Raw genomic sequence first — 13,589 nt, 5'->3', positions numbered from 1 at the left:
CACCATCCCTTACCTCAAGCAGTATTGCAGAGTAATAGTCATAAAAACTGTATTGGGGGTTTATATCCAAAATATACAAAGAGCTCAAGAAGTAATACCGCAGGGAGACCTATTAGGCAAAGATTAAAACAGAGACTGAAGGAACACCCATTCAGAGCCTGCCCCACATGTGGCCCATACATATACAGCCACCCAATTAGACAAGATGGATGAAGCAAAGAAGTGCAGACCGACAGGAGCCGGATGTAGATCGCTCCTGAGAGACACAGCCAGAATATAGCAAATACAGAGGCGAATGCCAGCAGCAAACCACTGAACTGAGAATAGGACCCCCGTTGAAGGAATCAGAGAAAGAACTGGAAGAGCTTGAAGGGGCTCAAGACCCCATATGTACAACAATGCCAAGCAACCAGAGCTTCCAGGGACTAAGCCACTACCTAAAGACTATACATGGACTGACCCTGGACTCTGACCTCATAGGTAGCAATGAATATACTAGTAAGAGCACCAGTGGAAGGGGAAGCCCTGGGTCCTGCTAAGACTGAACCCCCAGTGAACTAGACTGTTGGGGGGAGGGCGGCAATGGGGGGAGGGTTGGGAGGGGAACACCCATAAGGAAGGGGGGGAGGGGGATGTTTGCCCAGAAACCAAAGAATTATTATTAAGTATTAAATAAATTTAAAAAAAAATGTGGTTCAGAGTTGAAGAATTCACAGGTGGGGAATGCAGTATGGCTGAGAAACACCTAAAGAAATGTTCAACATCTTTAGTCATAAGGGAAATGTAAATCAAAACAACCCTGAGATTTCACCTCACACCAGTGAGAATGGCTAAGATCAAAAACTCAGGTGACAGCAAATGCTGGCAAGGATGTGGAGAAAGAGAAACACTCCTCCATTGTTGGTGGGATTGCAGACTGGCACAACCATTCTGGAAATCAGTCTGGAGATTCCTCAGAAAAGTGGACATTGAACTACCTGAGAACCCAGCTATACATCTCTTGGGCATATACCCAAAGGAAGCCCCAACATATAACAAAGACACATGCTCCACTATGTTCATAGCAGCCTTAATTATAACAGCCGGAAGCTGGAAAGAACCCAGATGCCCTTCAACAGAGGAATGGATACAGAAAATGTGGTATACCTACACAATGGAATACTACTCAGCTTTCAAAAACAATGACTTTATGAAATTCATAGGCAAGTGGATGGTACTAGAAAATATCATCCTGAGTGAGGTAACCCAATCACAGAAAAACACACATAGTATGCACTCATTGATAAGTGGCTATTAGCCCAAATGCTTGAATTACCCTAGATGCACAGAACACATGAAACTCAAGAAGGATGATCAAAATGTGAATGCTTCACTCCTTCTTTAAAAGGGGAATAAGAATAGCCTTGGCAGGGAATAGGGAGGCAAAGTTTAAAACAGAGACAGTAGGAACGCCCATTCAGAGCCTGCCCCACATGTGGCCCATATATGTACAGCCACCAAACTTGATAAGATGGATGAAGCAAAGAAGTGCAGGCCGACAGGAACCAGATGTAGATCTCTCCTGAGAGACACAGCCAGAATACAGCAAATCCATAGGCGAATGCCATCATTAAACCACTGACCTGAGAATGGGACCCCTGTTGAAGGAATCTTAGAAAGGATTAAACGAGCTTGAAGGGGCTTGAGACCCCATATGAACAACAATGCCAACCAACCAGAGCTTCCAGGGATTAAGCCACTACCCAAAGTCTTTACATGGGCTCCAACCCTGGTCTCCGACCTCATAGGTAGCAATGAATATCCTAGTAAGAGCACCAGTGGAAGGGGAAGCCCTTGGTCCTACGAATACTGAACCCCCGTAAACGTGATTGTTAGGGGGAGGGCAGCAATGGGGGGATGGGGAGGGGAAAACCTATAGAGAAGGGGAGGGGGAATATTTAGGGGGATGTTGGCCAAGAAACCGGGAAGGGGAATAACAATCGAAATGTAAATAAGAAATAATCAAGTTAATAAAGATGGAAAAAAGATGTATTGGGACAGAGACAGACAGGTATATCAATGGAATATAATTAAAGAACATGAACCCAGTAATTTACAGTCAGTTAATCTTTGACAAAGTATCTAAAACTATCATTTTCTTTTTCTTTTCTTTTGGGTTTTTTTTTTTTTTTTTTTTTTTTTTTTTTTTTTTTTGGAGCTGGGGACCAAACCCAGGGCCTTCCGCTTCCTAGGCAAGTGCTCTACCACTGAGCTAAATCCCCAACCCCAAAAGATAGCATTTTCAACAAATGGTGCTGATTCAACTGGAAGTCAGCATGTAGAAGAATGCCAATCCGTCCATTTTTAACACCCTGTACAAATCTCAAGCCCAAGTGGATCAAGGAACTCTACATAAAACCAGATATACTCAAACTAATAGAAGAAAAATAGGGGACAGCCTCGAACACATAAGCCCAGGAGAAAATTTCCTGAACAGAACACTGATGACTCATGTTCTAAGATCGAGAACCAACAAATGGGACATCATAAAACTGCAAAGATTCTGTAAAGCAAAAGACAAAACAGCAACCCACAGATTGGGACAAGATCTTTACAGATCTTATATCCGATAGAAGCTAATATCAAATATATGCAAAGAAGTCAAGAGTTTAGACTCCAAAAAGGCAAATAACACTCTTAAATATGGGTTAGAGAGCTAAACAAAGAATTCTCACCTGAGGAATATCAAATGGTTGAGAGGTACCTAATGAAATGTACAAAATACTTAATCATCAGGAAAATGAAAATCAAAACAACCCTGAGTTTCTACTGCACACCTTTAAGAATGGCTAAGATCAAAGATTCTGGTGACAGCAGATTCTGTGGAGGATGTGTAGAAAGGTGAACACTCCTCCCTTGTTGTTGGGATTACAAGCTGGTACAACCACTCTGGAAGTTCTTCAGAAAATTGAACATAGTACTACCTGGAGACCCAGTTATACCACTCCTGGGCATATACCCAAAATATGCTCCAACATATATCAAAAACCCATGTTCCACTATGTTCTTTTGAAGTATAAATAAATAAAAATAACCATATTTTAGAAAGAAAGAAAAAATAAAACCTAGCAGTAAGCTATAAACCTATTAAATCAACTAAAAATACTCTGGAAATGAACCTGTACCACTCTTGGACAAATGCCCAAAAGATGTGCCATCATGCCACAATGGCATGTATTCCACGATGTTCATAGTGGACTTATTTGTTATAGGCACGGCTGTAAACAACCAGGATGTGGACAGACAAAGGTCATTGGATAGTCATCTATTACCTTGAGATACAAGCAAGAAAACTACAGCTATTTGAATCTAGAATAAAAAAGGCGTTTGTATAATATGGAATATTTATATTCTCCACTAAATTGTCTCCTTCAGGCAAGGTAGCACAAGAAGAAAACCTGTGAACTGAATTTATAGCATAAGGCTCAAAAAACACTGTACTCTCCTAGCTCAATTAGTATATTAGGGAAGGACCCAATATCAACAATTTTGTATAGTTTTGATGGCTCCTGTGTTATGTTACCCTCAGCTAACAGCATTGTTTAAACACATTCAAGAAAGTAATGGACATTCGTATTATTTCCAGATTGCTGAGAACAGCTGTGAAATCATTGTCCAGCTGGCAAGGTATGGGCTTTTCTTTCTAAAGAATACTGTTGTATACTCTTTTTTAAAAGATTTATTTATTTATTTTGATTACACTGTCACTCTTCAGACACACCAGAATAGAGCATTGGATGCCATGACAGATGGTTGTGAGCCTATATGTTGTTGCTGGAAATTGAATTCAGGACCTCTGTAGGAGCAATCAGTGCTCTTAACAACTGAGCCATTTCTCCAGCCTGGGCTTTCCTTATATGAAGTGTATTTGTGATTACAAAAACTGTTCAACCTACTCCCATTAAATAGACAGATACATAACTTATTGGTGGCTCATCTAATGGTGTAGGAGAGTGTAGCAGTGACTGGGCATACACAGTTTTGTGCTCCTAGTGGGTCACATACTTCCAGCCACCACTCAGGAACTCTCTGAATTTGTGAATAAAAGGTATACACACATTAGATTATTTTTTAAATGCCTTAGCTAACGCAATGATCGGGCACTCCTAAAACTTCCCCTGATAGACTAGGTCCAATCAGGAAAGTAGCCAGTGGCCACTCACTTGAATTTTCACATGGGTGGTTGGCTTTCTCTCCTGCGCTCCTGTCTCCCTTCCTTCCCTGACTCATAGCAATCTCGCCCATCTCTCTCCTGTGACCTAGCCCATGCAACTCTAAGTGTCCTGTCCTGTTCCTTTGGCTATTGTCATCTGTATTGATTAAAATCCAGTTGGAGACAAGAATGTTTATTGTTTGGACATACAGATTCCTGACTGAATCAAAGCATTAGAACCAATCTGCAGCACCTCAAATTCTCTGTACAAATTTAAAAATAAAGAAAAAATAATCTCTTCTCTCAGACGTAAATTGACTACAACCAGAACAATAATGTAAATCACAGAGTATGATACACAATTAATATCCAGTCCAAACTAGTCAATAATAAATCAAGCACTCTATTATCATTCTTAAGTTAAAGAGTTTGTGATTATACACCTGAATTATGTTTTCATTTTAGACTGTAACACCATCTGAAAACCATGCTTCTAACTCTATATTATATCTCTCAATGCTAAACAATTTATGTTTGCTTATGGGAATAATTAATCTTCAACCCCATCAGAAATCCAAGAACAAATTAATTATTACCTGAATAAATAGGAAGCATAAAACCAAAGCTTCCAAAACTTAAACAATAATGACAGATGACTACCTAGACATTCCCCTAATTTTTTATAATATTGTAGTATCTGTCTTCACCCTTTTGGCAAAGAGCCATCTAAGAGACTCCAAAATAAAGGAGGAATATGAAGGAGTAGCTCACCCTCTGTTGGAAGAGATTAGTAGTCGACTAACCCACATCTGTTGTCCTTTTGAACAGTATTTTGTGTATTTTGTATGTATATAAAATAGACAATTTCTGCCCAGATGCCACCTTGCCACAATAATCAGCCTTGACTGGAGGTGAAGATCCTCAATATCTTCTTTGAAACATGAAACTGGTACTTTCAGAAGCAGACATGTTTCTAGCCAAACTTTCTAATAATGATGAAATGATTAAATATCAGAATCTGTGGACTTTGGATGTATTTGAAGACTGTATTCAAAAGCTGTATCTGACCTGTTAAACTTTGAATATTCTTAGCTATTGCTGTTTGAATAATATTGAAAATGCCTTACTTTAATTAAATAAGAATCTAATATAATCAAACATTTACTATCTAACCCTTAACTTGCATTATGCAATCATTCTAAACAGTTTAAAATAGAAACTATAAAGGGACTGGATCAAAGCCTTGTGTACTTATATGAGTTGCATAGGCACAATTCCTATCTAAGAGTAACAATATTAATTTCAAATTTTATATCAATATAGATTTATACCAATAAAAAACCTCAATTCTATGTCAATATGTAAATCCTGTAACAATGTAAGAAATAGTAACTTCAATTTTGCATCAGTTATAAAGAACACTTATAAAGGTAATATAAAGTGAAGGCTATTTTTGTTCAAAAAAATTTAGCAATCCAACCCATGTATTTCCTTTCTGTTCAAAAGTATGAATATTTCCAAATTATTCCTTAAACTCTATTTTCAACAAGAGAAAAAATTAAAACCGAAAATAATACTTCCTAAAAAGAAAAGGAAAAGAAATCCACATGTATTCTTTTATGACCAGAAAGAACTTATTCTAAAACTACTGAGTCCATTCCAGGTAGTACTCTATTCATATAAAAGAAAAAATAATGAGTAAAATTACTATTTCAGTTAGGGAAATGTCAGATCTTAAGATACCAATACACGGGAAATGAGACCCATATTATGCATAGAAGTCAAACTGCATTTTAGATTCTGCCTTGAAATTGAAAAGCTGCTAAGTATTTCTGATCTGATTTCAGGATGATGATTGGTTCTCTAATACCTCCCATTTTGTGAGATTTAGTTCAGTATAAGGGCAGTCAGGTATGAGTGAGTGTGTGTGTGCATATGTGTGTACATATGCATAAACATGTGTGCGTGTATGCATGTGTGAAAGATGGGAAGAAGAATGTAATTATTGTGGGTGTGTAGATGTCTGAATACCAAATACATGACAACATTCCATATGACAGATATTCTAGGGCATGGTACCTCTATGTCTATAGTACACTTTGTCTAGGAGTAGTTGTTTCTTAAGTTCCAACTCAAACTTGCTTAGTATGTCAGATATAATCTGCATCAAGTACTTAAAATTGGGACTTTAAATTTACCCTGGAGAATACTTGCCTGGAGATGTCAAGTTGACTGATATGTGCAGAATCATAAATAGTATTGAAGAATAATCCTTAAACAAAATTAGTGAATATGGCTTGCTCCTGGGCATAAGAACACAGATGCAGAGCCTGAGGCCTGAGAATGCTGATGGGTTCTCCAGAGAGCAAGTTGAGAAGAGTTCAAATAAATGCAAGTGATGAGTGAATTCAATAATAAAAAGAGGCATATATATGTATGTATGTGCCTATCTGACAGGTGCTTTTCTGTGTATCTTGCTTTTTTACAAATTATTTTTTCTTGGCGAAATGATAAAGATGTTCACTTTTCTGTTTGCATTTCTTGTCCTGAAGCTTTCTTTTCTTTTGTGCAGTTCAATTGACAACCGTTGTTTTTGGAGATTAAAAACCAAGACACCTTGGGAAGAAGACAAAGACATTGATTGCTTTTTTTTTATTTATACAAAGTTTGGTCATGTAAAGAATGAACAGTTCAGTGGTAATTTAGACAAGAGGTAAGGGCCTTTAATGTATTTCTCCTTAATTGTATATCAATGTAAATAATATATAGCATTGATATACTTTGCCAGACCTTAATACTCCATACTCTGTGTCTTCTCTCTTATTTGGTCTCCCTCACTAAGACATAACCAAGATTAATTTTGTTTTATTCCCGACGATTTCCATATTTATCATGCTTTTAGTTTATCTGATCCATCTTTTCAGAGGCATATTTTTTAATGCAATAGCCTACATGACATATATTGCCTACCGTTTTGTATATTCGTACACTTTATAGGGGCAGTTCCATTGCATAGTGTAAAGTGATGTCCATGATCTAAACTCTTCAGTATGGAATGGCAATTCTAATGAAGTGATGTATTAATATTTCCTTTTGGATTTATGTGCACATTTCTTTTTTCATTGGATTTTTTATTTATGTTTTAAATGTTATCTGCTTTCATAGTTTCTTTTCCATAAACCCTTATCCCATCCCCTACACCTTCTGTGATGGTGTTTCCCCACCCAACCATGTACCCCTCCTGCCTCCTGAGAGTCCCCTACACTGGAGGGTCCAGTTTTGGCAGGACCAAGGGCTTCTCCTCCCATTGATGCCCAGCAAGGCCATCATCTGCTACATAAGCAGCTGGAGCCTTGGGTCTGTCCATGTGTATTCTTTTTCCATTAAATCAATTTACTTTATTTTTTTCTGATCAATCCTTTTATTTTTTCTTTTTTTCTTTTTTATTAGATATATTTCTTTACTTACATTTCAAATGTTATTCCTTTTCCAGGTTTCCTGTCCATAAGTCCCCATCCCCTCCCTCTCCCCATACAGGTATTCCTCCTTCCATCCTCCTTACTTCCAGCCCATGTATATTCTTTGGGTGGTGGTTCAGTCCCTCACAGCTCTGGTTGGTTGTTATTATTGTTCTTATGGGATTTCAAGCACCGTCAGACCCTTTAATCCTTTCTCTAACTTCTCCAATGGGGACACCATTCTCAGTTCAACAGTTGGCTGCTAGCATTATCCCCTGCATTTGTTACATTCTAACAAATGAACCTCTCCGGAGACAGCTATTTCAGGCTACTATCAGCATGCACTTATTGTCATCAGCAATATTGTCTGGGTTTGGTGGCTGTATGTATATGGGCTGGATACATATGTGGGGTAGGCTCTGATTGGCCATTCCTTCAGTCTCTACTCCAATCTTTTTTTCCATATTTCCTTCTTTGAATATTTTTGTTCCCCCTTTTGAGAAGGACTGAAACATCTGCACTTTGGTTGTCCTTCTTGAGCTTCATGTGGTCCATGGATTTTATCTTGGGATATTAGCTTTTGGGCTAATATCCACTTATCAATGTGTACATACTATGTGGGTTTTTTTTTTTTTGTGATTGAGTTCCCTCACACAGGATAAGTTTTAGTTCCATCCATTTGCCTATGAATTTTTAATCTGCATATTTTTATTTTAAAAACGATGCTGCTTATCACACCTGTTAGCATTTGAGAGAGAAGTAATAAGTAATAACATCACAAATATGGTTATATTTACTACAGTTTTCTAGGAAGTTGAGGTAAAGATATTTGCAATTCCTCACATCTGATGAATTAACATACACCACTGATGTGATCTCCCCTGTTTTCAAGTATTGCTAGAACACTTTTCTATTCAATAGTGAATTATATATCATAAATTCCACAAACTACAAAAGTTACTGTAATAGTGTTGATCATTTCCTAAGCTTTGTAAATAAAAGCACAAATTTATTCAAAACTGAGGTTATTATATATAATCCTCAGTCAAATATCCATTTATAATATAAATTATTGTAGATCCATGTTTCTATACCTGCAATTTGTATTTATTCATATATTTTTCCAAAATATTTCAACGATATTTATAGCTATTTGTATACTTCTATTATGGTTAATAACATGAAAAAAGGAGTTAACAAAGACTGATAATACAAAAAATGTTGGAGCACACATTAGCTATATGTTTTTTTGTAAAATTTAGTAAGATATAATTTATGTAATGAGTGGAGTAATGATCATTTTGTAAACATAGCTACATTACAAATTATTTAGCTGAAATATATATATATATATATATATATATTAATCATTTCAATCATTTCAGATGTCTACATGTATGCCTTATGGAAAGTTTTTGGAATTATGAATAGTTATTCTGCCCAATTATTTTCTTTTAATATTTTATGGTATTTTATTTTATTTATATAGACAGTGAATATATAATATATACATATGTGAGCAATCTATATATTTTCAAACATGTTTATATAAATATAAACAAGTAGTCACAATAAGATTAATTTTTAATATTTCATATTTTTATACACATATGTTTTCTAAAATCACAATGCAAGGCAATAAAAGAAAAAATGTTAAAATAATATTTTCTTTTTATGTTTGGAAAATTTCACACATATGCAGAAGATTATAACATATGGATATGCTACTTCCTACCTCTCTCTTACAACACCTACTACCTAGCAGGACATCTCCCTCTCTAATTTTTGCTTTCCTTTTTGTTTTAAATCAATAACCCCTAAGTCCAATTAGTCTTACTCATATGCACAAGGATATAAAATCATCCACTTGTGAATGGGCTTCCTACCAATGGCCGCATGATCAGGGAAGTGACTCTCCCTCCCTCGACAGTTACCAATGGCCATCAGCACCTCTGCCAAAGGTGAGACCTGTGAAGTCCCTTACCAGTGAACATTGGAAGTTTCCTCTGCTTGACCTTGTATAAGTTTTATGCAGGAGACTGTTGTGAGTGGAAGAAATGTAACAGTCACATCATTTGTGTCAGTTGGTATTTATTTTACAGATTTCCTCTCTGTTCCCTTGCTATTCCATTTTTCTGCCTCCTCATACTTCATTTTTCTGAGCTTCACATGGGGATAAGTTAATACAGATAACTCACCTGCAACTGAGCACTCAGTGTTATTTGTGTTAGATACATTGAATAGCCATAAGTTTCTCAGTAGTTACTACTCACTGAAATAAGAAGCGTCTCTGACAAAGCAGAAATCAATACAAAATGCTGTAGAAACATCAATGTTTAAAAAGCAATTTGACAGTATGACCACTTGGCAAAACAGCTATCTCCCCAGTCAAGAACATTTGGCCATATTTACAGTACCAGGCAGGAACAAAAACTTGCAAAGTGCTTGGAAAATCCCATAAATATCCCACTACAATGTGACCAAAAGACACATAACAGGCAGGTCAGTATTAAGATATGCTGAGCACAGTGTTCAGTAAGACCTTTGCTGTCTTTCTTTCCAGATGACTATAGACAATTTTCTGGCACTGTGTAAGCCAGTCATCAGGGAATCTTTCCTGATCCATCAAGGTTGATTTATCTACATCCTACATTCACAGTGAGTGAGTGTAATTAGCAATAGGTACACAGCGGTAGATCCCACCATGTTATGGTGAACAGCAAAAAGTTAAGGCAATGGTCTATATTTTAAGAAGAAAAGAGTTTTGTTTTATTCTCAGTTCAGGAGAAATGATCTAGAACTATCAGAGTCTTGATGTTACTGAGGACGTCATGGAATATAGTATCACAGTGGTGAGAGCAAGTGCAAAGATATTGAAATGAAAAACAAGTAGCCAGAGAACCAAAAGAGACCAAGATCTCAAAAGAACTGTGTTAATCTTACATAAACACAAACCAATGTCGTGACATCTTAATGTATTCATCATTACTTCCTAGAATCAACTTGTGGACTGCTCCACCAATTGGTGGGTCTCTTGAATAAATTCAAGTCTAAACTGTAAGATCATGAACATAAGAAAATATTGTACAGTATTGAGAATGAAGCAACTTTATATATAGTTATTCAACAATTTTTCTACATTAATTAATTAATCTATTTATTCATTCATTTTACATCCAAGTCACTACGATCTTCTGGTCCTCCATCATAGATTCTTTCTCCCAATCCCCTATTTCTCTTCTCTTCAGAGAGTGTTGGGACCACCTGGGCATTCCACCCACCCTGGCACATCAAATTTCTGCAAAATCAGATTCATGACCTCCCACTGAATCTAGACAAGTTAGCCCTGTTAGGGAACAAATTCCAGCCAGGCACCAGATTTATAGGGATAGCTTTTGTCCAGTTGTTGGGGAATCCAAATGAACAGCAAGCTGAACAGCTGCTGTGTGTGTCCCAAGTACCTTTGTCCAGCTTCTATATGCTCTTTGTTTGGTGGCTCATCAGAGAACCCCCAAGGATCCACGTGGCTTGACTCTGTTAGTCATCCTGTGAGTTCATATCCAATACAGGTAATTCTTCCCTGAAATCTTCTATGAAAGTCCCTGAGGTCCACCCAAAGTTAGGGTGTGGGTATGTGCATCTGTTTCACTCGAACAATGAATGGAGCCTCTCAGAGGACAGTTATATTAGTGTCCTGTCTACAAGCTTAACAGAGTTTCATTAATAGAGTCAGAGATTGGTGTGTGCCCTTGGGATGGGTCTCGTGTCAAACCTGTTACTGCTTGGCAATTCCTTTTGTCACAGTTCCATCTTTGTCCATGCATTTCCTTGAAACAGGATAAATTGCAAGTTTTGTGGGTGGGTTGGTGTCCTTATTCTTCCACTAGAGTTTTTGCGTGGCTACAGGAGGTGATCTCTTCAGGTTTCATATCCCCACTTATTTGCATCTAGGCTATGGTCATCTGCCTTGATTCCTGGGAGCCTCCCAGTTCTCTGGCACTTCCGATAGATTCCCCCAGGCTCCAACACTGCCAGCCGCACATTTTCATTTATTCTACTGGCCCTCTGGCCCTTTTGGTTGTTTCTCCACACACTTGATCCTGATCCCCTGCATCCTGCTCCCCATTTCCTCTTGCAAGAGATTTTTCTGTATTCTGTATTATATGACTATTTTATTCCCCAATTTAACTGAGATTCAATCATCATACATAGCACTTCCTTCTTTAGCTTCTTTAGGTCTGTAGAGTGTATGGCGAATATCCTGCACTTTATGGCTAATATCCATTTATCAATGAGTTCATAATATGCACATACTTATGGGTCTCAGTTTTCTTGTTCCAGATGATATTTCCTAGTTCAGTCCATTTGCTGGCAAAATTTATGGTCTTCTTGTTTCTAATAGCTCGTATTTCATTGTGAATGTGAAGTTCATTCTCTCTATCCATTCTTCAGCAGAGGGACATCTGGGTTGTTTCTAGTTTCTAGATATTACAAATAAACCTGCTATGAATACAGTGAATGTGTCCTTGTGCAATGGTAGATCATTTTGGGAGGTATATGCCCTGGATTTTTTCCAGGTTCTGTATCAACTGTTAATCTTCAAGCATGAGCCATTGGTGTTCTGTCCAGTAAATTGAGCCCTGTGCCAACGTGTTCATGATAATTTACAAATTTCTCTTCCATTAGACACAGTGTATCTCATTTTAAGTTGGGGTCCTTGATCCACTTGGACTTGAGCTTTGTGCAGGATGATAAATATTGATCTATTTGCATTCTCCTACATGTAGACCAAGAGTTATACTGGGACTATTTGTTGAAGTTTTTTCATTGTTCACTTTTGGCTCTTTGTCAAAAATGAAGTTTTCATAGGTGTGAGGGTTTATTCCCAGGTCTTCAATTACATTCCTCCTTCTGTTTCTATTATCAATAACATCCAGTTTTTATTCCTATTGTTGTGTAGTGTAGCTTGAGATCAGGGATATTGATTCCTCCAGAAGTTTTATTGTTCAGTATTATTTTTGTTAGTGTGGGATTTTTCAATTTCCATATGAAGTTGCTCTCTCAAGTTCTTTAGACTATCTTCGCGATTTGGGAAGAATTACATTAAATCTGTCCATTGCTTTTGGTATGATGGCCATTTTCCTTATGTTAATTCTACTAATACATTAACATGGAAGATTTTTCCACATCCCAATATCTTCTTCAATTTATTTTTCCAGAGACTTGATAATTCTTTTCATACAGGTGTTTCACTTTCTTGGTTAGAGTTAAACCTAGATACTTTATAAAACATATTTGTACTGTGCAGGGTGTCATTTCCCTAATGTCTTTCTCATTGCATTCATCATTTGAATAAAGGAGAGCTATCACTTTGTTTGAGTTAATTTTGCATCCTCCAACATTGGTCAATGTTTTATCCACAGGTAGGAGTTCACTGGTAGAATTTTGGGGGTTGCTTATGTATAATTTCATACCATCTCCAAATAATAATACTTTGACTTCTTTTCCAATTGTATCCACTTGATCTCTTTTAGGTTTTTTATTGCTCAGGCCTATAATGAATAGATAGGGGGCAATGGGCAGCATTATCTTGTCTCTGAATTTAGTGAGATTCCTTCAAGTTTCACTCTAACTTAATGTTGGTCATTGTCTTGCTTTATGTTGCTTTTATTATGTTTAGGAATTTGCCTTGTATCCGAGATCTCCCAGAGACTTTGTTTTTTTTTTTTAAATGAATGGTTTTTTTAACATAAATGACATATCAAAAAATTAGATGCATTTAATGAGATAATCATCTGATTTCTTTTATCTTTCAGGTTGTTTATATTGTGGATTATATTGAACTGTCCCTGTATCCCTATAATGAAGCCTATTTGATCATGCTGAATGATGTTTTTGATGTGTTCTTGGAATTAGTATGTGAGAATTTTTTGATTGTT

At 36.9% G+C, this 13,589-nt stretch overlaps 1 protein-coding gene across 4 annotated transcripts in view; it reads left to right on the top strand.

The window, feature by feature from the left end:
* The window catches only part of Vom2r42 (vomeronasal 2 receptor, 42), a 68,583-nt gene that overhangs the window by 17,399 nt on the left and 37,595 nt on the right, over window positions 1–13,589 (top strand). For 3 of the 4 annotated variants that reach the window (NM_001099511.1, XM_087588256.1, XM_087588251.1), the window contains exon 1: window positions 6,700–6,905. In NM_001099511.1, the coding sequence (NP_001092981.1) occupies window positions 6,700–6,905 (206 nt within the window). Of the gene's footprint in view, window positions 1–6,699; window positions 6,906–13,589 lie in introns of those variants that run through there. The other variant, XM_087588263.1, reaches the window with a different exon arrangement.

Source organism: Rattus norvegicus, chromosome 1, assembly GCF_021556685.1.
Source record: "Rattus norvegicus strain SHRSP/BbbUtx chromosome 1, alternate assembly SHRSP_T2T, whole genome shotgun sequence".
NCBI classification, from domain to species: domain Eukaryota; kingdom Metazoa; phylum Chordata; class Mammalia; order Rodentia; family Muridae; genus Rattus; species Rattus norvegicus.
This window is presented reverse-complemented; position numbering and strand designations above follow the sequence as displayed.